Source organism: Artemia sp. Qi Xiang Cuo, chromosome 17 (assembly GCF_049724085.1).
Source record: "Artemia sp. Qi Xiang Cuo chromosome 17, ASM4972408v1, whole genome shotgun sequence".
Classification (NCBI taxonomy): Eukaryota; Metazoa; Arthropoda; class Branchiopoda; order Anostraca; family Artemiidae; genus Artemia; species Artemia sp. Qi Xiang Cuo.
The window spans coordinates 60,011,978-60,038,037 of record NC_142810.1 but is presented as its reverse complement, the minus strand read 5'-3'; the positions used below and the strand labels follow the sequence as shown (position 1 = coordinate 60,038,037).

The 26,060-nt window shown below is 32.9% G+C and overlaps 2 protein-coding genes across 5 annotated transcripts in view; both read left to right on the top strand.

Annotated features, from left to right (window-relative positions):
- LOC148942425 (uncharacterized) overlaps positions 1 to 14,094 on the top strand; it is a 91,979-nt gene extending 77,885 nt beyond the window's left edge. For 3 of the 4 annotated variants that reach the window (XM_089103134.1, XM_089103133.1, XM_089103136.1), the window contains exon 4: positions 12,302 to 14,094. In XM_089103134.1, the coding sequence (XP_088959260.1) occupies positions 12,302 to 13,088 (787 nt within the window). In that variant the 3' untranslated portion in view covers positions 13,089 to 14,094. The remainder of the gene's footprint in view (positions 1 to 12,301) is intronic. The other variant, XM_089103138.1, reaches the window with a different exon arrangement.
- A 5,488-nt stretch (positions 14,095 to 19,582) lies between these two features.
- LOC148942424 (uncharacterized) overlaps positions 19,583 to 26,060 on the top strand; it is a 33,673-nt gene continuing 27,195 nt past the window's right edge. Inside the window, exon 1 of the mRNA XM_089102841.1 lies at positions 19,583 to 19,910. Coding sequence (XP_088958967.1) covers positions 19,893 to 19,910 — 18 coding nt within the window. The 5' untranslated portion in view covers positions 19,583 to 19,892. The remainder of the gene's footprint in view (positions 19,911 to 26,060) is intronic.

Sequence of the window (26,060 nt, the reverse complement as noted above, 5' to 3'; positions counted from 1 at the left end):
TTAAGCGATAGAGTCCAGTGTATTGATGGGGGCGATGTTATATCAACCTCTTCGAACCAGTCAAATAAAGTTGGAGTACCCCAAGGTTCAATTCTTGGCCCTCTGTTGTTTTTAATTTATGTTAATGATATTAGTAATTCAGTTGAGGACCTAGGGCTGACCGTTCTCTTCGCAGATGACACAGCCTGTAGTGTCTCTGGAATCGATGAAGATCGTGTCAAACACAATTTAAGTCTAGTATTCGATAGACTAGTAGCATGGTTTACGGCAAATAGGCTAGCTCTGAATACTTCAAAAACAAAGTTTATGGTATTTTCGCGTACGTCACGGGCACTTCCATGTCTGAAGTTGATTAAGTCATCTGTTTCGGGTATGGATATATCACGTGTTGAAATTATTCGTTACCTTGGTGTGCTGGTTGACTCAAATTTGAGTTGGAAGCCGCATATAGATGGTATAAGATTGAAGCTTGGAAGGAGTGTGGGTATTATGCAACGTATGAAATTCATTTTGCCGCTCGAAGCTATGCGTTCTATTTATTTTGCTCTTGTTCATTCTTATCTAAATTACTGCCCACTTATTTACTTGAATACTTTCAGATCCCATTTAATTCCGCTTCAGAGGCAACAAAATAAGGCGCTTTGTATTTTAAAAAGTTATCTTCCTTCCCCAGCGTCTTTCCCCAGTAAGTCTTCTACAAAGAGTTTATATTGTTTATTGAATATTCTTCCTGTTGAACTTGCAGTTACTTTTAACTCGATTTTATTCAAGGTTAATCATAATCTCCTGTCACTGCCCAGTTATTTCTTTTCTGTTGATTTGTTCCCAGTTGCTCCGCCATCTTCTCATCTAGCTCGCAGCATACGCAAACTACGCCAGCCGTTGATAATTTCAGAGAGGTCCCGGTTTTCTCTACGAAATAGTGTGGTTGCCGCATGGAACCAATATGAATCTATTTTTGATTTTGATGTGTCGATTGGAATTTTAAAAAATAAAATAAAATCATTCCTTTTGGACATTTATTAGTCAATTATTGTTTTATTTTTAATATATTCTCCTTATAATAATATTCTCTTCTTATTTTTTGATCTCTCTCGGATCTTGATATCCTTCTTCTTGTCCCATTGCTGGTTGAGAGTTGTTTATGTATCGTCGGGTGGGTGTCTGCCGTGGTGTGGTGAGTAATTAACCTTACATTTATTGATTTATTTATATTTGTTTGTGAAGTATACCATTTTGAATGAAAATCCGTATATTTCTTTATTGTTTTTCTTTTTTATCTGTGCAAAACGAGCTTGTCTCACTGCCAGATATCTGTATATATTTAATGTCATTATGTATGATTGAATAATAAATGAACCTGAACCTGAACCTGAACCATGCACTTTTCAGACATTTGTCGTTAAAAATTTTATTTTCAAGTCATCCACACCATAGAGCTACGATCGCAATGAATGGTACTTTTTATCAGAAAAATGTCAATTGCCAAAAAAAAAAAAAAAACAATCATACTCTCAAAACGTGTTTGACAGCTTTTTTGCAATGCCCACGTGAAACCACACTGTATATTCGTGTGTAATTCCATGTATTTTTTCATGTATCTTTTCATGTATCTTTGAAACCTTTATATAGATTACTACTCTCAAACTTGCGTTAATTAATTAAATTACACTACTTTCGATTACGTTAGGGGGATGCGCGCCCCTTTGCCCTCATGGATCAGCCACTGACATCTTGTATGCAATTATTTCAAAAATTTTCAAGAGAAGGGAATTTTACATTGACAGTACACGTATTTAGGGACATGGCAGGAAGGACTCCTTCCATATTCGATATCATCATCGATGGATGGTAAGATTCGACTAAGAACGGGATTCACATGAAAAAGGGATCGACTTTTGTGGAAGAAAGGGATCCATCCCCTGGAGGAAATTCCCCTGGAGATCTTGATCTCTTTTATGGAACCTTTTCACTCAGGTGTTGGATACAGCGCTATTATTACTGCAAGCAGAACTTTATCGGTAATTTTAGCAAGCCTTCAGTTGAGTAGTAATAAAATCGCAAGCAGTTCATGAGCAGTGTCTTTAATAGAAGGCCTGGTCTTCCCAAGCTTTCTAGTATCTGGGATGTAAAACGTATATTCGATATCTTTACATTTCCAGCTTCGTATATCAAAATTCTTCAACCAAAGGCACAAACACAAAAATTAACAGTTTTATTGATTTTATCGGCTTGTGAAAGAGTTTAGTTTTCTGGCTAATTGGTCAATTAACAATATGATAAACAATGACGATGGAAGTTTTAGCTTGTCAAATCCATGTGTTGTTAAAAACAACGAAACGTGAAATTATAAATTAATCGTTAACATCGGCCTTTTGAAGAGTCTTCCCTGTGTCTACTGATGCACCTAGCTAGTTATATTAGAATGACATCATACCTGAATAGAGACGACACATTTTTTCTTGCATACCGTAAGCCTCATAATGCTGCGTCCAAGTCATCCTTTTCCAGAAGAATCAAAGAAGTATTATTTCTTGCTGGAATAGATCTCAGTGTTAAGGTCATAGATCTCAGACGGGTGCTCATAGCACCAGGTGTGGCTCAACGTCCCACCTTAACGCAAGAGTTGTTGATGTGGATCAAATTGTAAGATAAGTAGGCTGGCCAAATGCGAAAAAGTTAGTAAGGTTCTACTATAAACCAATTGAAAGTGGACAACAGGTATTTGTTTTTGAAATTACTCATTTTATTTTGGTATATTTGAAATATCTTACCATAAATTAAATTTGTACAGCAGCCTTTTTTTACGAAGGCTATTAATGATTATTCGCGCTGCTTTAGCTCATAATGAACTTTAAAATCTCAGTTTAACTCGAAGCGTAGCTAAGTCGCTCCTTTCTGAGTAGAATTGATAGATTAAACGAAAACTTACAAAGTTTAAAGTTGGGTTGTAATTCCACTCCAAAGAAGGAGCACCAGCGTAACTGAGAGTTCAACTGCCCTCCCAATTCCCTTTCCATTGAACTCTCAGCGTTTCATCATGAGCTTAACCACCGCATATTATAATGACCTTAAAATACTGGTGTTGTTTTGGTGAATTGAGGCGATTGCACAGGTCTATCTCATTTGAACTTTTAGCTACGCTGGCGCTCCTTCTATGGAGTAGAATTACAACCAAACTTCAAACTTGGTAAGTTTTCGTATAATTTATCAATTAATAAACATGCATATGATGTTTTAAAGTTACATCTGCGAGGGCCAAAGGCCTGGGCTACCCAGTGTAGCACATGAAAAGACCCAACTGAACGGAAAGGGACAAAAAACTAATGCCTACTTTTTGCCATAATCAAGCAAATATGTAAAAAAAAAGAGGATAATTTTTCCATCAGAAGATCAAAACAACGATAAATCTTCTTTTTGGACTTTCTGCATTGATTGCTTAATGGACGTGATCCAACTGGACGTGGTCCTAAATGGACGTAGTCCAACTGGTATCTGAACGCTTGGAGCATATGATGTGTAAGCTAATAAGAATGAGGAAGTGGGAGGTAGGGATACGGAGGGAGGGCAGGAAAAGAAGGATGACAAAACACCAAAAATAAAAATTACGAAAAATCAAAAATAGGCTGATTTATCACCCCTCCTCTTTGGATCCATGCATGCATTGCCCGTCTTTGGGCCGAACTCCAAAATTAACCAAAAGTTTAGGTGTTAATGACTTGCTGTAAACAGAGATGAGTGATGCAGTTGTGTTTAACCTCAGACAGCTCAAAGGCATGAAGGGTTCACTTTGTTAGGTGTAGGCGAATTCACCTAAATGTCCCCAAACTTAAGCATCACATGAATGTATCACATTCATCGTTTCAAAATACACTTATATTTCTACATACATTTGTATTACTCCTTTAACTAAGCTTCAAAGGATAATCCATAATTTTTTTAATCATGGATTTTCTTCCGGGGAAGTTTGCAGAGTGCACTCAGGGCAATTGTTACTTTGCCATCATCAGCTTCAATTCATTTGACCTTTACTGCAATTAAAATGAAATTAAGATGTTACAAAATTAAAGCAAAGAGTGACGTTTATGCCCCTGCCCCCCCCCCTCCCCCAGGGTTCAGTATTCTTGTTTGAATTGTAACTATTTGCTGTTTTTATTACTATTTTAGTTATTGCTCCGTCCTTTTTTGGTGTTGTAGATGGGTTTTCAAATGAAATAAAACTTAAAACTGACGTAAATTGTCTTATATATGAGGTCAAATGAATTTAAGCTACTGCTGGAGAAGAAGTAATTGTCCTGAGGAATATTCTGTAATTTCCCACGGAAGAAATTCCGGGATTGAAAAAATGCAGGTAATTACCACAGTCAATGTTATCAACTTTCTTCTAAATGAATTTAACTGCAGTTTTCATAAAATCGCAAGGAAAATACCCTTTTTCAAAAATCATATTTATAAATTTCAATAATATGTCTAACTTCACAAACTTCATATTTCAAAACTCGTTTACTATACTATTGGCACCTGGGGTTAAATTAAATTAAAAATGGGATTAAAAATTAATTTTTAATCCTTTTAGTACTATTGCAAAGTCTCTGTCGCAAATTAAAATCTTCCTTCACTTCCAAATAGTCACAAACTTATTCCTTCTTTGCTATATCTATTCTCATACCTTTTTCTACAACTTCATTTCCTATATCTTGAAGGGTAATAAAAAAAAAAACTTTTTTATTACATAGCTGTTGTGTCAAATGTTTTTTTCTTGGAGAATTTAGAATAAAAGTCGTAGGCTAGCGTAAATACTGGGGGATAGAGGGGATAATAATCACAAAGTAGATAATTTATGTTTGTTTCATCTTAAAATTTAATGTCACTCTTTGCTTTCATCAGGGAAACCTTCTTTTTAAAACTCATTTCCTGCTTTTTTATTGTATCATATTCAGGATTATAAAAAGTATGAATCAGACACCCCGACCGGCGTCAAATTGGTTGGGACAATTCGCACGTTCCCCTAAATTTTCAAAAAAAACTCATTCCTATTTTCATTGATAAATGCCCTTTTTGGTATTTGGAAGAAAATGATAATAACATAAAGATTCTTCCTTATAAATTTAAAAAACTATATTTTACCTGCCCACTATATGTTCGGGAATTCTGGGCTTCCTTGCTGCCCTCACCTTCGCTCTGTACCCCAAAACTACTCTGCGGCCACTGATTTAGTACGATGATCAGTTCGAAGATAGAGACAGTAAAACAATGAATACATACTCCTGACAATCCTTCTCGCGAAGATTATTAAATGGCGTACATGGCGAATAAAACCTACCCTGAAGAGTATGGGTAACTTGAAAGAGTGAAAACTGGCACTAGCGCCGACAGAAAAAAAGTATCAGCACCATCTGGCTTTCGGAGACTCCTGGGTTTTCACGGTCTTATTGCTAACCTAATTTTACCAATTATGTCTAAGGAATGCAGTCATGGAGACCCATAAAGCGGGTAATTGCTATCTAAATTGATCGCAAAGCGTGGTTTCTCAATGAATTTACAATATTTAAACTGTTGTTTTTTGGGGCCTAGGGGGGGAAGGCACCTAGGTTAGGTTAGGTTACGTATTTAATATATGCCATGCTTTACCCCCACCCCCCTAATATGCAAATATATAGCCAAAATTTCTTTCTAAACTATTATATATTCATCCTATTTTTTTTTATTAGCATTAACCAAACTTGACTTCTTTCGTGTGTACCATTAAGTGCAACAGTACCAAAATATATTCATCTGGTCCAGAATCTGAGATTTGGTACTGGAATTTATAAATGAAAAGCCGAACTTAACTAGTCGATAAATACAAAGCATTGTTTTAAACCTCTAAAGAAAATATTTTGACACAAGCAAAATATTTTGAGTTGCAAAATAAGTCGTCTTGAACAATTGCTATTAAAAGTCAGCATAATAAGGCTTTACTTGTGACTTGGAAAGAAGTCAGAAAATGGGGAATTTTTTAAAGATTTTAGTATTGAAAATAATGATTTCTTGGGATTTTCCACCAGCCTTTTAGGGATTTCAAAAAAAAATTTGAAGCGCGGAAACACTGGACACAACTGCAATTATGATCCTGATTTGATTCTTTACTTTGATTTGTAATAATTTGATAAGTAATAATTTGATTTGTAATAATTTGTAATACCGTATATTAATTTCATAATAATATAATAACAATATAATGATAATTTAATAATTTCATTTGTAATAATTTGATTTGTAAATTTTTTTAATTATAATTACTTTAATTTGATAAGGTGCTTCTTAATCTTGGGGAATAAATGTGCCTCAATTCCATAGACACCATTAAATTTAAGTGAAAAGAGGTAATGCCAATAAACTGTAGCTAAAATGCTATCAACCCTAAATATGCCCCTACCCTAAATATATCCAAGTCAGGGTATATATTTACACATCATAAGGGGGGGGGGCTTCTTGTCCAAGAAACTAAATTGCTTGTACCTCTTGAGAAAGTTCAAGAAAAGTAAGAAACAAAACTTGTATTCAATGCCCAATATTGATAGAAACTCATATTGACTTCTTTATTTTTATCACCTAAGTAAGATAAAGATCTTCATAAGGTTTTGTATATAATACAAATAAATACTTATATAGAACATAGAGTGTATATATATATATATATATATATATATATATATATATATATATATATATATATATATATATATATATATATATATATATATATATATATATATATATATATATATATATATATATATATATATATATATATATATATATATATATATATATATATATATATATATATATATATATATATATATATATATATATATATATATATATATATATATATATATATATATATATATATATATATATATATATATATATATATATATATATATATATATATATATATATATATATATTATATATATATATATATATATATATATATATATATATATATATATATATATATATATATATATATATATATATATATATATATATATATATATATATATGTGTGTGGGATCAGTTTTTATTTCTCTATAAGTATATTTATCCATTTGTCAACTCTTGTAATTACTGTATTTTTGTCTCTTTTCAAGTTTCAGAGAATTTTTATTTCTTCCTTTGATTCAGTTGAAAGCGACAAAGACGCCTTAAAATCAATAATACTCTTTACGATTTCTCCTCTGAGTAGGTCTGGATTTTCAACCTCGTATGAGAGCTAAAAATGCCGAATTCCACACCCGTAATAATTTCTGATATATTTACATGTGTCTGAGCCATTGCAAATTTAGGTCCTTTTGATAGAATACTTAGCTCCTTGGATATATTAAATAAAAAAAAAAAAAAATTTTAACTAAAAGTAAGGACCGACGTTAAAACTTAAAACGAACATAAATTATTCCGCATATGAAAGGGGCTGCCCCCTCCTCAACAGCTCGCTCTTTACGCTGAAGTTTTTTATTGTTTAAAAAACTAGAGCTGTTGGAAAGTCAAACTTTAGCTTAAAGAGCGAGGCGTTGAGGAGGGGACAGCACCTTTCATATATGGGATGACTTCTGTTCGTTTTAAGTTTTAACGTCGGTCCTTACTTTCAGTTAAAAAAACTTGTTTTTTTATTTCATTTTTGACCATTTTTGAATAAATACAGGTTGTGATTTTGGCTCACCGTACATGAATAATCAACACCAAATTTGCATAAAAATTTTACTTTTATTTGGTTAAATGGCTTTCTTGAACGTTGTTTAATTTTATTTACGAATGTTTTTATTAGTAATAAATATACGTAACTTACGAATTAACTTAGGTAACGAATTTCTATATTCAAATATTTTTAATATGTATATTAGGGCGTTCGCCCCCTAGTCAATACCTCGCTCTTTACGCTAAAGTTCGAATTTTGTTTCAATTCTTTAAAAATGACCCATCAATCCCAAAGGCCGTTAATTAGAATAAATAGCTCTTATGAAAGTACTAAAAAATCTTTGGCTTAAAGAGCGAGGTATTGACTAAGGGGCAAACCCAATCATATACACAATATTTTCTATTCGTTTTAAGTTTTGATGTTGCTCCTTACTCTCAGTTGAAAAACTTGTTTTTTTTAAGTTATTTTATGATCTTTTTTTTAAATAATGCTGGGAGATCTGGCGCCCCCTTCATAGCAATCTCTCTTGCGCAATGAAAACTTCCACCATTTCAAGATTCTTCCACATAACCCCCGACCCCCCCCCCCCACTACCAAGAAAAAATCCTCCTTAAAACGTCTGTATACTTCCCAATAACCAATATTATATGCTAACATTGGGTAAAGTTCATAGCTTTTAGCCCTGCCCCTGGGGACTTTGGGGGATTAAGTCATCCTAAAAGACATAGTTATCATATTTTCGACCATGCTGAACAAAATGACTATCTCAAAATTTTGATCGGGTGATTTTGGGAAAAAAATGAGCGTCGGAGGGGGCCTAGGTGCCCTCCATTTTTTGTTCACTTAAAAGGGGCACTAGAACGTTTAATTTCCGTTTCAATGAGCCCTCCTACGATATTCTAGTACAACTGGGTCGATACGGTCACCCCTGGGGATATAAAAATAAACCCGCATCCGTGATCTTTCTTCTGGCAAAAAATACAAAATTCCACATTTTTGCAGATAGGAGCTTGAAACCTCTACATTAGGGTTCTCTGTTACGTTGAATCTGATGGAGTGATTTTCATTTAGATCACTTTGATCTCAATAAAGAGGGTTCTTTCCCCCTTTTTTTGAAAATCAGCCAAATTTTCTACGTAACTTTTGATGGGTAGGACTAAGCTTGATGAAACTTACATATTTGATATCAGCATAAAAATTTGATTCTTTTAATGTATCTATTGGTATGAAAATTCTGTTTTTTAGAGTTTTGGTAACTATTGAGCTGGGTCGCTCCTTACTTACAGTTTGTTACCACGAACTGTTTGAAAAACCTTGGAGGATAGATTTTCCAAAGCAGGGCTAGGACAAAATCTAGTAAGGATTTTCTAGGCAGGAGTTTGTGCCAAAACTCTAAGAAATTCGCCAAAAAAGAAAAAACTGAAATTTTCGGAAAATTAGTTTGGGATTATTTTGTTTGTGACCACTTTTAAATGTCATTCATTAAGTTTCTTTTCAGTGAGATAATCTTTACACTTCGGTGATGAGAAGAGAAATTGTCAATCTTGATTAAAGACTAAAAGCGACCACCAAGGAATTCAGTTTAATCCGGAACTGATTTGAGAATTAAAGCAAAAATATCAACTTTTCCAAATACTTTTTTTTGTTCTCTAAAGTGCTGTGCCTAATCATTTAATATGGACTCAAACGACGCTTTTATTCAAAGGTTTTGTGACAAACTCTTTTTGCTATTGAATACCTTTTTGCTATTTGCTATATTGCTATATGCAATGTTGAAACTCTTTTCGATATTGACAAACTCAAACGACGCTTTATTTGAATGTTCCTGCTGCCAGATGATAAAGCTTCCTGCAGAACAACACGAAAGACCTTTTTTACAGGCAGCAGAATTATGTTTGTTGGAGTACACAGGCAAAAGTAGTCTCTTGGATATTGACAGACTCGTTTTACTTCCAAATCCGATTGGAAAAATTGGAAGTCAAGAACAAAGTGGGTTCAAAGCAGAATCCAAAGTTTACTCTGAATTGGAACAATTAAAACACAATATTTATGTGTTTTACAGCCTTCAAGATAAAAATGAAGAGTTGAGCGATTTTTGCTAATAACCAAATCGTCAATCATTATTCTAGAGGTTGAAGCTTTTGCACTGAAAGACAACCCATTAAAAGAAGACTACAAAATAATGGAAAAGACCATTTTAAAGGAAGGAAAACCTTTGACCCAAAAGGACCGTGTGACTGGGAGCATCCAAAAATTTCTAGCTAATCATTGGTGCTGTGATTCTCTTTCCATTCATTTTTTCTATCTTTATGTGAACTCTAGTCGCCCGAAGCCAACTGACTGCAACTTTGAATTGCTTAATTCAAATATTTTATTTAAAGATGCATTATTTCAAGACAATTATTTAGAAAAAATCAATGAATTGTGCGAGGAAGGGTTGGACCCAGTATTAGTGGACGGTAAGGGTAGATATGCAATCAGGACACTATTAGCAAAGTTAGTGATCTTTATTCTTATCGATTTAATTTTCAAAATTAAAGTTATATGTTAGTGAATATTTAGGAGAATATTGAATATCTTGTTCAAACTCATTGAACATCTGTTGAAACTAGAAATTCCTCATAGATAGTGTCTGAGACAAAAAGTAATCACCGAGCTTCTTTGTTTCTGGGTTGTTACTAAAATCAAGGCCAGGGGTAGATGTCTCATAACATCGAGACCTAAATGTATGGAAAACCTGGATAATACCTTTCTATGCCCTGTACCATGCAAAATCCAATAAAGAAAACAATGTTATCTCCCTTTATAGTAGCTAAGGAGTTCAATGTGCTTGTTTGAAATTGTCTAAACTAAACCATTTTTCAGTTTAAAGATTTTTGACAGTGTCCTAAGCGGTGGGCCTCTAGAGAGTATTTTATAGCTTCCTCAATTCCCACTCTTTATGCTACAGTCTTAACGTTCTTTTACAAAATTCAAATGTAACAACCTATGTTTTTGAGCAGTCTTTCATAAAGAATGGTGATAAAAATCTAACCTCAGTGCGAAAAGGAGCTAGGTTTGAGGAAGGGACAACCCTTGTCATAGGCAGAATGGTGGGCGTGTAACTGAACCCTTTTGTAACTAACTCCAAGCAACTGAACCCCCGTACAACTAAACCCCGTGCAACTGAACCTTATTCAACTGAACCCTCGTGTAACTGAACCCTATTCAACTGAACCCTCGTACAACTCTACCCTCATGAAACCCAACACCAGTAAACAAAGCCCTTATGTAACTGATTCCTCTTACAACAAAACCCTTGTGTAACTGAACCGTTGTGCAACTGAACCCCCGTGCTTAGTTTTTCGTATTCTACAAATATGAGGTAATATCCTGGGGTAAAAGACAAATTAGAATCTTCACATTTTCTTCTTTGTTGTAATTGTTTGATTTTTAAGTCGTGAAATTAATGCCTGTCAAGATCATTCACAAAAAAAACTGTTTTATTGGCACAAAACAAAAGAGAAATTTGGACGTTGCAAACTGTCAGACCTGGATGTATGGCTTTTTTATGTTAGTTAATTGGGGTTCTCTTCGCCTTATCCCTGCCTACATACTTTGATGGTTTTTTATAACATTTCTTTATTTGTGTTATTTTTTTTATATAGCTTTTTTTTATAGTGTTTGGTTTGAAAAAAGCCTGTTTTGGTGGATATCCAAGACAGGAGCTGTTTCCCTTTTGGATGAATCTCTTGCTTGAATTTTTTTCTTTTAGATGAATCAGACCTTTCCTTAATGTTGAATAATAAATACCTATTGTGAAAATATATCAACTTTCTGAATTTATATTACAAAAAATTCTCAGGATTTCAGATGGAGTTTGGGACTTGTATTCTGATTTCGAGCTGCTGTGACAATATCTGCCAGACATAGTCTAAAATTTTCAAGTGGATGGACAAAAAATGAGCAATGACATGGTCTTAGGAAAATTAAATACCAAAGAACTGATTTTTTTCCTGAGTTAAAATAATTAAACAATAAAACAAATTTTCTTAGAATGAGTTTTTCTAGCCAAAGAGATACACAATTAACATTTATATTTACACAATTAACATTTATGTATACAGAGTTTCATGACCAAATGGACTAACTTATTTGTATTTGCTCCAAGGAATTAGATATTGCACCTCACTCTAGATTTTAGTTTACTTTATTTAAAAATTAAGTCTTAAAAATCACAATCCTATCAAAAGTTGCAATAAAACTGAAAAAAAACAAAAACTTGAAGAAGGAACAAGTAGGGCAAATATTGAAGATTGCAAATATTGTTTAAAATAGTAAAATATAAAATTGATTACCATAAAAATATGTACATTAGGAAACTTTTTACTTACTTTGTAAGGCATTTTTTCTGCATTTTAATATATTTTTTTTCAAGATATATTTTGAAACCATTATTTTCTGCAAAATTATGTGTCTATGATAACTATTTGCCTTAGAAGAATTAAAGGCTTTTCCCTTTGAACAGCTTAGCTTACGACTGATTTAAGAGAGGGTAGCACTAGGCTTTAAAACTATGGTAAATAAATATATATTGTAAGAACCTATAATGTTCTATATCATTGTCTATTCTAGGACCGGACCAGCAGCTTTCAAGAGCGAGGCAAGTAATCTCTTGAGTAAATTGGAAATTGGTGATGACATTCTTGACATTGAAGACGTTCATTCTATGTGTTTGCTTCATGATTATGAAATGGGTTTTCCACTACGAGGGATAGAATTTTCCCATGTTATTGTATGTGTTACCCAACTGCCTAATTCGTTTACAAACGAACACAAATTAAGAGCTATCAGAAAAGAAATGAGAAACAAAGAATTCTTGTGGACAGAGCTTTACATTGAAAGGATTCTAAAAAGATATTGCCTTGGTTGGGAGCTCGATAGGGCTCATGATCTGATGGAAGCCATAAGTAGGGCAATAATAGGTGTCACTATTATCTATACAGAGGGAGATTTATTCCTCAGTCAAATAGCAGAACAATTTAGAGGTGTTTCTCCAGAAATTTGTCAGAATTGTGCTTACAGCAAAACAAATAATAGGGAAGAACTCTTTATACAGTACGATGCATCCTCGATGAAACGTAGAATCATTGGGAGATTCAGACATTGGGCATTGGACACTGTCTCACTACCCGGTGGGGATTTTGACACGGACCACTCACTCCTAATTTCCATAATCAAGTTGAGGTTAAAACGTCTCCCAAAAACCACAAAAATCCCAAGATTCCGAACGGAACTCCTCCGAGACCCCACCAAAAAAGCCACGTATAACTCTAGCCTGTCTACAAAATTTCATGACATCCTGAGTACATCCTTGGTAGAAAAGCCAAAGTTGAAAAGCCTTGGATCACTGAAGAAATAATTCGATTATGCGACCAGAAACGCCTACATAGCAACAAATCTGACCGAAGCAGCCGAGACACCTACAAACATCTCAAACGGAAAGTTGAGCGTGAAATGAGGAAGACATGTGAATGAGGAATGATGTGAAAATCAATTTGTTTTCACATCAATTTTTTTTACCAATTAGGTAAAAGTCTGAAACGCTGTCTACTCGCTAAATGTTTTTCCCAAACTCATTCCAAACATATGCTACAAACTTTGTCTTGAGACTGGGCCACAGCAAATGGTAATTTCATATCCTGTTTCATTTACGGCAGTGTGCTTAAGAAAGTCGGACTAATATTTTACGTTGTAGAATTTATTCTCAGATCTCTTACATTTAAACAGTTTGAAAACATAAATAATTGTTAACTTGGCTATAATAAATGTTACAGGATGGAAGCAATTCTTATGGAATTTCAAATATTTAAAATCTCATTGAAATGTTGGGCACAATTAAACATTATTTAATAGTTTACGTCTGATAAGAATCTGTTTAAGAAACTAACTTGTGCATGTTTGACTCTTGTTTATCCACCTTTTTAAGTTCATGGCCAATTCTAAACTAAAAAAATAACTATGAAGGTGCCCCGAAGAGCTGAGAAATCTGTTAAAAAAAATACAACATGCCTTAAAGAAAAATATTAGAACGCACTTAAGCGCATCCTAGTACATAATTTTGCAAAAACTACCTATTCTACTCCAAAAGGAGCGCCTTAGCTACGCTTCGAGTTAACTGAGATAGACCTGTGAAATCGCCTCGATTGACCAAAACACCACCAGTTGACCAGGGTTGCCACCAGTGACACTTATGTGTCACTTTTGACACTATATTTTTAAATGGCACTTTTTGGGACACCTGACACTATTAGGACACTCTTTAACAAAATTGGCACTTTTTTTGCTAAGTAGCACTATTTTGCCAAAAAATAATTTTTTCAGACAAAAACCCGGAAGGAAAACTGTCAATGTAGATATGCATCGATATCCTTTTTCTGTCAATTACGATTCTTATCTTAACTTCGCGCGCGGCAATTATTAGATGCAAGAATCTTTCTGTGCGGTGAAAAACGTAAATGTGTTTGTCTTTATCTGTGTGTGAGAAATGTTTATATTCTTATTCTTATCACTGATAAGCGAAGATCACCCGGTGATTTTAGGTACGAAATACTTGGCAATGAAGAGGACAGAGACAGACATTTAACTGCAATGTGGTGAAGCCTTCAATTGTTTTCAGTTGTTTAGTTCAACTATTTTGTGTTGTTGCAATAATTTGTAGGCTCATAGACAAAAAGTCAGTCAAGCAGTTTGGAATTCTTGTATGGGTCCGAATTCAATTTTATGTTTTATTATTCGAGGGTTGACTACAATTCAAAGAAGAAGTGTATTTTTGCGCCACTATGTTAATAGCTGTTACTAAACCCCGGCGCCGCGCCGATGAGGGAGGACCGGCAGCGATGGTGCCAAAAACAGCACACCACAGCGCCGGTAAGATGTCGGTGGCGCGCCACCAGTAAGATGTCGGTGGCTCGCCGCTGGCGCGATCAATGTTGACCGCAAACATTAATGTTTTCATCAGTCTTTCTCTAATCACAGCTTAAATTTACAACAGATTCGAGCCTATTCAAGAGTTCAAAACTTCACAATTCGCTGGCTGGAAACTGGTCTTCTTTGTTATTCATCAAGAGAAGTAGAAATCTGGTAGAAACGAAATGGCTGTGGCGTTTCAGAACCCTTGCATAATAGTTGAAGTATCTATTAACTATGTATTCTTAACATAAATAATTATCAAAATTAGTAGTTTTTTTCATCGAGCATTAGGCCTACTGAATACAAAACTTCAGATACCGTATCACATATTTCGTCAGTTATCTGGGTAAAAACTTTGAATATAAGTTTGAACTTAGAAGCTAATTATTTCATAATGCCCTTTGCCAATATCTGCTTTGTCACCTTTAAAACAGTTGAAATGGGCGACTTTAATATTGATTGTTTTTTTTTTTTTTTTTTTTTGCTCTTTGATAACTAAAAAGCCTTTTTGTTTTAAAAACTGGTTTTTAATAACAATTTAAAAAAATGCATTTTAAATTTTTTTTTTGCTTCTTTATAGAATATATGTCATGTAGGCTAAGGCTAAACTGCTGCTTTTTTTGCTTTTTTGCTGTTTTTTTGTTGCTCTTTTGGATTCCTAAAAAAGCCTTCTTGTATTAAAAACTGGATTTTAATAACAATTTAAAAAATGCAATTTAAAGTTTTTTTTGGCTTCTTTATAGAATATATGTCATGTAGGCTAAGGCTGAACTGCTACTTTATTTTCCTTTTTTGCATTGTTTTTTTTTTGCTCTTTTGGATTCCTAAAAAGCCTTGTTGTATTAAAAACTGGTTTCTAATAACAATTTAAAAAAATGCATTTTAAAGTTTTTTTTGGCTTCTTTATAGAATATATGTCAGGCTAAGGCTGTACTGCTGCTTTTTTTTGCTTTTTTGCTTTTTTTTTGTTGCTCTTTTGGATTCCTAAAAAAGACTTCTTGTATTAAAAACTGGTTTTTAATAACAATTTAAAAAAACGCATTTTAAATTTTTTTTTTGCTTCTTTATAGAATATATGTCATGTAGGCTAAGGCTGAACTGCTGCTTTATTTTGCTTTTTTGCATGTTTTTTTTTGCTCTTTTGGATTCCTAAAAATCCTTTTTGTATTAAAAACTGGTTTCTAATAATAATTTAAAAAAATGCATTTTAAAGTTTTTTTTTGGCTTCTTTATAGAATATATATCATGTAGGCTAAGGCTGAACTGCTGCTTTATTTTGCTTTTTTGTATTGTTTTTTTTTTGCTCTTTTGGATTCCTAAAAAGCCTTCTTGTATTAAACACTTGTTTTTAATAACAATTTAAAAAAATACATTTTAAAGTTTTTTTGGCTTCTTTATAGAATATATGTGATGTAGGCTAAGGCTGAACTGCTACTTTTTTTGCTTTTTTGCATTTTTTTTTTAGCTCTTTTGGATTCCTAAAAAGCCTTCTTGTATTAAAAAATGGTTTTTAATAATAATTTAAAAATGCAATGTAAAGTTTTTTGGCTTCTTTATAGAATATATGTCATGTAGGCTAAGGCTGAACTGTTGTTCTTTGCTTTTTTGAATTGTTTTTGTTTATTTTTTTTTGCTCTTTTGGATTCCTAAAAAGCCTTCTTGTATTAAAAACAGGTTTTTAATAACAATTTAAAAGAATACATTTTTTTTTTTTTTTGGCTTCTTTATAGAATATATGTCAGGCTAAGGCTGAACTGCTGCTTTTTTTTGCTTTTTTGCTGTTTTTTTGTTGCTCTTTTGGATTCCTAAAAAAGACTTATTTTATTAAAAAATTGATTTTAATAACAATTTAAAAAAACGCATTTTAAATTTTTTTTTGGCTTCTTTATAGAATATATGTCATGTAGGCTAAGGCTGAACTGCTGCTTTATTTTGCTTTTTTGCATGTTTTTTTTTGCTCTTTTGGATTCCTAAAAATCCTTTTTGTATTAAAAACTGGTTTCTAATAAAAATTTAAAAAAATTCATTTTAAAGTTTTTTTTTGGCTTCTTTATAGAATATATATCATGTAGGCTAAGGCTGAACTGCTGCTTTATTTTGCTTTTTTGTATTGTTTTTTTTTTGCTCTTTTGGATTCCTAAAAAGCCTTCTTGTATTTAAAACTGGTTTCTAATAACAATTTAAAAAAATACATTTTAAAGTTTTTTTGGCTTCTTTATAGAATATATTTCATGTAGGCTAAGGCTTAACTGCTACTTTTTTTGCTTTTTTGCATTTTTTTTTTAGCTCTTTTGGATTCCTAAAAAGCCTTCTTGTATTAAAAACTGGTTTTTAATAATAATTTAAAAATGCAATGTAAAGTTTTTTGGCTTCTTTATAGAATATATGTCATGTAGGCTAAGGCTGAACTGTTGTTCTTTGCTTTTTTGAATTGTTTTTGTTTATTTTTTTTGCTCTTTTGGATTCCTAAAAAGCCTTCTTGTATTAAAAACAGGTTTTTAATAACAATTTAAAAGAATACATTTTTTTTTTTTTTTTTGGCTTCTTTATAGAATATATGTCAGGCTAAGGCTGAACTGCTGCTTTTTGCTTTTTTGCATTGTTTTTTTTTTTGCTCTTTTGGATTCCTAAAAAGCCTTCTTGTATTAAAAACTGGTTTTTAATAAAAATTTAAAAAAATGAATTTAAATTTTTTTTTGGCTTCTTAATAAAATATATGTCATGAGGCTAAGGCTGAAATGCTGCTTTTTTTGTTTTTTTGCATTTTTTTTGCTTTTGGATTCCTAAAAAGCCTTCTTATATTAAAAAACTGGTTTTTAATAACAATTTTAAAAAAATGTATTTTAATGTTTTTTTGGCTTCTTTATAGAATATATGTCGTTTAGGCTAAGGCTGAACTGCTGCTTTTTTCGCTTTTTTGCATTGTTTTTTTTCTCTTTTGGATTCCAAAAAGCGTTCTTGTATTAAAAACTGGTTTTTAATAACAATTTAAAAAATGCATTTAAAAGTTTTTTTGGCTTCTTTATAGAATATATGTCATGAAGGCTAAGGCTGAACTAAGGCTGAAAAAAGAAACTTCAGATAATTAAAACAGAATAAATGTAGCGAAGGAACTTTAAATATTATTTTAAAAATTAAGGATTTCTGATGAAACTGTGCACCGAAATAAACTCAACCAAGCACATAAAAACAGTACATTTTATTTAACGAGGAAAGTATAGCAATTTCTTTCTCATTTCAATTTTATTTATTTGGTTTCTTTTACATTTATTTCTTTTTCTTTCATTTTCGGTAATTGTTCCTTCGTCCCCGCAAAGCAAATTCTCATCGTCATTTAACATCGTTGTTATGCCAGCCTGGAAAGTGCTACAGTTAAATTACTGATCCAAGTGAAAATATATCCGAGGAAAATAAAAAAAAGAGAAAGTTAGCATTTTCAATATTTGGATTTTCGTTTGCTGTGAAGAACTACCAGCACATATATTTTGGTTCTTAGTCTTGCGGAAAATCTAAGTTTTTACTCCAGTGGCACTCTTTTGTGCGTTCTGAGCAAAATCTACTAAAAATCTAATTTTGGTTCTTTTGTGAACCTTCTAAGTACTGTCCCATTTAGAACAATACCTAGGCTTACTAACCTATTTGATAGGCTTTATAAATTTGTATATTTTTGAATAGTTAAAAATGATTACTGTTTATGTGAAAACGATATAATATATACATTCTTATATCTGGAAACACCATCAGGCAGCAACGACAGCTGACTTTTTCTGCTTACTCTCATAGCAACATTGTGGTTGGTGTTTACTCATTTATTAGATCTTTTCATTTATTAGAAATCTTAACGCATGGAGTTGTGTTAAGTTGTGCATTATAGAATTTTAATTTTTGAAAAATCTTTTAAAACTACTTTTTGCAGTGTTATTTTACTAAAAATTTTCATGATTTCTAGTCTGAACAGGACAGATACAAGCATGTCCAGTTCAGATATATGGAGTTAAGATCATTTAAGAATGTATATGAATAAACAAAAAACAAGGCAGTTTTACCTTGAAGCTCCTTGAATACGAAAAAGCTATACTATTAGACCCGAAATAACTTTGAAGTTTCTCAATGACATTTTGGAAAACTATTTATCCTGCTTTACTAATTTGCTCAACAAAAAATTTAAACTCACCTTTTCTATATCCTGATTTTGCTCGTATAGCATTATATACGGCTCATTGTACTGATTGGTAGTGCATTGACCAACCTACTAGGTCCTCACATGGAGATTCCTCTTTTTTTATGAAAAATTTGTCTAAAGACTCGTACAGCGATTAAAAAAAAAACAAAATGGAAATGAAAAAACAACTCTGACAACCATCTGCAAATTAGCATCCCTTTTATAAAAATTAACTAAAAAACAAGTTTTTTCAGCTCAAAGTAAGGAGCAGCATTAAGACTTAAAACAAACAAAAATTATTGCGTATTTCATTTGCTTATTTCACTAGTGAGAAATAAACCTTTAATATACAGTTCCTCACAAGGGGAACATAAGGATAGAATTTGTGTTGAAAATGCATTCAAGGAAATAAGTGAAGTAATGTGTCAGGAATTGGGTCCTCTTTTTTATCTGTGAGCCTTCTTTTGTGAATTTTAAAGTAAGAACAACATCTAACTTAAGACTAACTTGTTAAATTGAAACAGTTATCAAAAAATAATGTCAAATATATTCAAGAATGAACGAGTGAATAATTCAAATTAATTGCTTCATAAAATTTCCATAAAGTCAGGAAGGTAAAACTCATGTGTGAGCGCGACAAACTTTACGGTATGTAACTTTGTGAAATACTTTATTAACTTTATTGACGCCGTGGGAGCCCCGCTTAACGCGTATTATGCGCCTTGTACATGAAAATCTGTGATAAAATTTGTACACGCTTCTCTCAGTGTTAATAAAATTTACAAGGCGCATAATTTTAATTTTGTTGCATGTATACACCTTGTTGCATATACAAGGCGCATAATTTTAATTTTAAAATGCGTAGATAGAAACCTATTCCTAAGCGTCAACTAGGGAACAAACCCGTTTCCGATTCCGAGTCCCATTTTTTCATTTGACTTGGAGCCTGTGTCTTCTCAGAAAAGGAAACCAGACAATCGAGACAGAAATTGATAGTGCTACTGTTATTTTTAAGTTTATATCGTGATAATATAGTTATTGATGGTCTAGTGACACAAGAAGAAAGCTGATTTCTCACTATTCGCTGTGAAAATGAACACAATTACTTTGGTAGGTTTCTTAGAATTTTAATACAATTAATTTTTTGTTTGTAGAAGTTATCAGGATGCAATTCTGGGTATATATTGACACGTTAGGGGGATGGGGGTATATTCTCCGTTAGTACATAGGTTCTAAGAAATTCATGAATTTCTTAGAAACAAACTAGAAAAACAGGGAAAGAAGTGAAGATAAAGGTTCTCCCCCTGCGAAATATATTAACTAGGATTATTCTGCATTATATGAAGTAAGAATTGTTTTTTTAACTCGTTTCCTTATGTGTGGGGTAAACCAACCCCACATTCATACCATAAAATCAAATAGACGAGAAAAACGAGGGTAGTGTCTGTCAGTAAAACAATATGAAGACAAAATAAGCAAATATTTCAACAAGGACCTCCGCCAAGTTGTCCTCAGTGCCAAAAAAAAAAAAACGAAAAAATCTAACCTTTTGATGTAAACTTATAATATAATAGGAGGCAAACACAATCCGAAGTTAGGAATTATTTCTAGACATACGTCATAGAAATCAATTTGTATGCTAATTTGTAATATGTAGACATTGTAGTATTGTAGACTGTAAACTAACAAATTTTAAAACAGTGGATTAGGGATCGTTTTTACCTGAGGGATCACCAAGCTTTCAGAAGGCACGTAAACGTGGCGTTGTGATCCAGCGTGGCGAAATTTGGCCAAACGTGACAAAATTGTTCCAAGTATTGTGGGAAATGTGCCATGCATGGCGAACTAGGCTATGCTGGGTGTGGCAGAACTGTTTGGCACACATGGGGCTTCAAGCATGTACACCTGATGGTAGAAAGGGGGCAAAACCTTTATTTTTCCATTTTGAAAAGTAGCTGAGTTAGATTGTTTCAACTTGGAGAAACGGATACAGAGTGTAAAAGTGTGACAGTCTTGTTATAAGATACCTTTTCTAAACTACCCAAAATAACAACAAGCAATTAATATAATTTTCAGAATAAAATATCCTGTTGAACACATTTATTAAGTTTAAATAATGTCAAATTAAATAAGTTTGATATTGTCGTAAAAAAAATAATCGAAATAAGAAAGTTTTCATATATTTCATCGGTCGGCTTATTTGTACCAGTTATATCTATGCTTTTATATATTAGTTTAGGCGTTTTTATGTGGACATAATTATTGTTTTTTCAAAGATCAAGTCTGCTTAGATCTACTTCGATTATAAAAAATTTCATTTGAATAGGCCAACCCCTTTGAAGATTCGTTTTATCAAAAACAGTTTTTTAAGGGAAGTAAAGAGTGAAATTAACACTTGAAATGAACAAAAACTATTTCTTAGACAATTAGAAAAGATATGCCGAAAGACGAAACCATTTAAACTAAACTCGTGGCCTCTCTAATGTCTTCAAATTCCAAAAAACTAAAGCTTTACTGAAATGACGAAACCGATCCCGAAATCAGGATGTTCTGTTAGGAGTAGAAAATCCGGTACTGTTGCGTTATATGGGCCTTTACAAGGAAACCAATCAAGAAAAACCCGGCAGAAGGGTTAAATCAAGAGACCTCTATAGAGTAATGCAATGCGAAGCGTGGTTTTCTTTGCGTTTACGATATTTAAACTGTTGTTTTTTGGGGGTTTAGGAGGGGGGGGAAGGTACCTAGGTTAGGTTCCATATTTAATATATGCTCTGCTTTACCCCCCCCCCCTAATATGCAAATATATAGCCCAAATTTGTTTCTAAACTATTATATATTCATCGTATTTCATTTTATTTCATTAGCAATAACCAAACTTGACTTTTTAGAAAGGCCCATACAATGCAACAGTACCGAAAATTCATTTAGTACCTGGAGTAAACTAGCTTAATTCATAAGGTTCTATTTGACTATGATATCCATTACTTTAAAACAAAACAACAATCAATCAAGCTCAGTATAGCTGAAATAAAATGACTCGTAATGTTTTCCAATTAATATGTATCAACACCAAATAACATAATGTTTTCTCAAGAGCGAAGAGTTCTAGTACCCTTGGAAAATAAGACTAATTTATAAGGCCATAATATCGTAAGGTATTTTCGATCTATATGGCAATCCTACAGATATTGTTAAAAATCAAAAGTCAGGTTACTTGAGCTAATTTTCAAGATCTTTTAAATAAATAAAAAAACAAGTTTTTACGACTAATAAATTAAAAAAAACAAGATTTTTCAATATAAAATAACGAGCAGCATTAAAAATTAAACACAAAGAGAAATTATTACATATATGAGGGGGTAGTTTTGCCCTCAATATCTCGTTCTTCATGCTAAAGTTTTTATGTTTAAAAAAAAACCTTAAAAAACCTTGAAAAAAACTGGTCATTGCTCTAATTAAACGACTTAGGAGACGTGTTTTAGGAGACGTTTCTAAATAATTGGGACGAAATGCAAATTTTAGTGTAAAGAGCGAGATAATGATGAGGGGTATTATATTATAGTAATTATGATATTATAATAATTACGGTTTATTTTAAGTTTTAATGTTGCTCTTTTTTTCAGTTGCAAGAACTTTTTTTTAATTTTAATTTCTGATCAATTTTTAAATAATGCAGGGGAAATCCGGCTCCATCTCCACGGAAAACCCTCCACTGAAAGATGTAAATTGGGAATTTGCAACGTTGGATAAACAGTGAAGATTCTTCAATAATAGGCGTATACAATAATATACTACAAACTATAATATATAATAATATATTTGTAATTTATGACATAATCGCCAAGTCGAATTTCTGCTGGTTGACTTAGTGTTCGGAAAAAAAGGACTTCATGTAAGTTTTCGTACTCAAAACAAGATATACAATTCCTATAACAACGCAAGTCTTATAGATAGTCTGAGATATACAGGATGACAACACAGCCTTTTAAAGCAAGTTTATGCAATTATCAAATAGTTCCTGGTAGTGAACTGTAAGTAAGGAGAGATCCGTCTCAATAGTAACCAAAACTCTAAAAAATGGAATTTTGATACCAATAGATATATCGAAAGAATTAGATTTTATTGCTACTTTCATATATTTTAGTTTCATCAAGTTTAGTCCTACCCATGAAAAGTTACGCGCCTGGTAAAATTTGCCTGATTTTTTAAAAAAGGGGGAAACACCCCCTAAAAGCTATAGAACCTTAATGAAAATCACACCATTAGATTCAGCGTATCAGAGAACCCTACTGTAGAGGTTTCAAGCTCCTATCTGCAAAAATGTAGAATTTCGTATTTTTTTGCCTGAAGAAAGATCACAGATGCGTGTTTATTTGTTTTTTTGTTTGTTTTTTTTTCCAGGGGTGATCGTATCGACCCTGTTGTCCTAAAATATTGTGGGAGGGCTCATTCGAACGGAAATTAAATGTTCTAGTGCTCTTTTTAAGTGACCAAAAATGGAGGGCAACTAGTCCCCCTCACACACGCATTTTTTTTCAAAAGTCACCCGATAAAAATTGTGAGATAGCCATTTTGTTCAGTATGATCGAAAATATAATAAATATATCTTTTAGGATGACTTAATCCCTCAAAGTCCCCGGGGGGAGGACTGAAAGTTATGAACTTTACCCAATGTTTACATATAGTATTGGTTATTGGAAAGTATACAGAGGTTTTCAGGGGGATTTTTTCTGGTAGCGGGGGGAGGGGGGTAAGGGGTTAAGTGGGAAGATCTTTTCATGGAAGAAGTATGGGGGAAGAAACATTGTTATGAAGGGGGCGCCGGATTTCCCAGCATTATTAAAAAAAAAAACGATCAGAAATTAAATTGTAAAAGTTTTTCAACTGAAAGTAAGGAGCAACATCAAAACTTAAAACGAACAGAAATTATTCTGTATATGATTGGGTTCGTCCCCTAGTCAATACCTCGCAAGATTTTTTAGTACTTTCATAAGAGCTATTTATTCTAATTAACGGCCTTTATGCCTTGCTCTTTACGCTAAAGTTTGACTCTTTCTCACAACTCTATTTTTTAAAAGAATAAAAAAATTTAGTGTAAAGAAATAATTTCTGTTCGTTTTTTAATGTTGCTCCTTACTTTCAGTTAAAAAAACTTGTTTATTTTATTTAATCACATGAGGGAAGGTGTATTTCTTTAATTGATTCTAATCAAGGAACTTGAAATATTGGAAATAAAAATCTCGGTTTATTTGTGTAAAAGATTGTAACAAGGTAAAAACGAAAGTGCTAGAACTGACTTTAAGGCACGCTCTTTTAAATTTTTCGTAATCCTCTTCTGTTAGATTGTCTACCAAATTTAATGATATTACGTCTAAAATAATTACTGGAGATTTTATTACCAGCAGAAAATCCCCCAGCTTTTTTGAATAAAATATCGTTAATAAGTATTTTTGTTCTATTGGGGGGGGGGGGGCGAATTGATCTATGCAGGGAGAGCAAGGAGTTAGCTCCCTTAAGTTTTTGAATAAAATACAGTTGATAAGTTTTTTGAGTGGGGGTGGGAGTCGGGCTTGCTTGATCTTTGAACTCTTTGAAAAGCCCTCGCATATACCCCCAAGGCATAATTTACAACAATTGCCCCCAAACTCTGGGAGGTTGTGTCGACCCCGGAGTTCTTGTTATCAGATGTTTGAACTTTGTTTCACAAAATGGCTATCTCAGAATTTTATCGGATGGTTTGGGGGGAAAGGGTGTGGAAGGAGGGGGGCTAGTTGTCTTCCGATCTCTTTTGACTCTTAAAAAGTGAACTAGAACTTTCAATTTCTAATCAAATGAGCCACCTCTGAAGTTTGTACGAGCACCCCTTGCATAAGAACCATATATGCCCCCAGGGCATAAGTTACAACCCTTTCTTCAGGCTTTGGGGGATATTGCCGAACCAAAATTATAAAATTATATTATATATAAAATTATATTAACTGTGCTTAAAACGAACAGAGATTATTCCGTATATGAAAGGGAGACGTTGAGGAGTGGACAGCCCCTTTCATATACGGAATAATTTCCGTTCGTTTTAAGTTTTAACGTCGTTCTTACTTTCAGTTAAAAAAACTTGTTTTTTTTATTTAATTTTTGAACGTTTTTGAATAAATGCAGGTTTTGATTTTGGCTCACCGTACATAAATAATCAACACCAAATTTGCTTATTAATTTTACTTTTATTTGGTTAAATGGGTTTCTCGAACGTTGTTTAGTTTTATTTACGAACGTTTTTATTAGTAATAAATATACGTAACTTACGAATTAACTTAGGTAACGAATTTCTATATTCATATATTTTTAATACGTATATTAGGGTGTTCGTCCCCTAGTCAATACCTTGCTCTTTAAGCTAAAGTTCGAATTTTGTTACAATTCTTTAAAAATGACCGCTTAATCACAAAGGCCGTTAATTAGAATAAATAGCTCTTATGAAAGTACTAAAAAATCTTTGGCTTAAAGAGCGAGGCATTGACTTAGGGGTGAACCCAATCATATACGTAATATTTTCTGTTCGTTTTAAGTATTGATGTTGCTCTTTACTTCTGATCTTTTACTTTAATAATGCTGGGAAATCTGGCACCCCCTTCATAGCAATGTCCCTTCCCCCATGAAAACTTTCTTCATGGAAAGATCCTCCCATATAGCCCCTGAGCCCCCCTCCTACCAGAAAAAATCCCCCCTGAAAACGTCTGTATACTTCCCAATAACCAATACTATATGTTAACATTGGGTAGAGTTCATAACTTTCAGCCCTCCCTCCGGGAACTTCGGGGGATTAAGTCATCCTAAAAGACATACTTATCATATTTTCGACCATGCTGAACAAAATGGCTATCTCTAAATTTTGATCAGGTGAATTTGGGAGAAAAATGAGCGTGGGAGGGGCTTAGTTGCCCTCCATATTTTTTCGGTCACTTAAAAAGAGCACTAGAACTTTTAATTTCCGTTCCAATGAGCCCTCCCACGATATTCTAGGACCACTGGGTTGATACGGTTACCCCTGGAAAAAAAAAACAACAACAAAAAAACAAATAAACACGCATCCGTGATCTTCCTTCTGGCAAAAATGCAAAAATACACGTTTTTGTAGATAGGTGCTTGAAACCTCTACAATAGGGTTCTCTGATATGCTGGATATGATGGTGTGATTTTCATTAAGGTTCTATAACATTTAGGGGATCTTTCCCCCTTTTTTCTAGAATCAGCCAAATTTCCTCA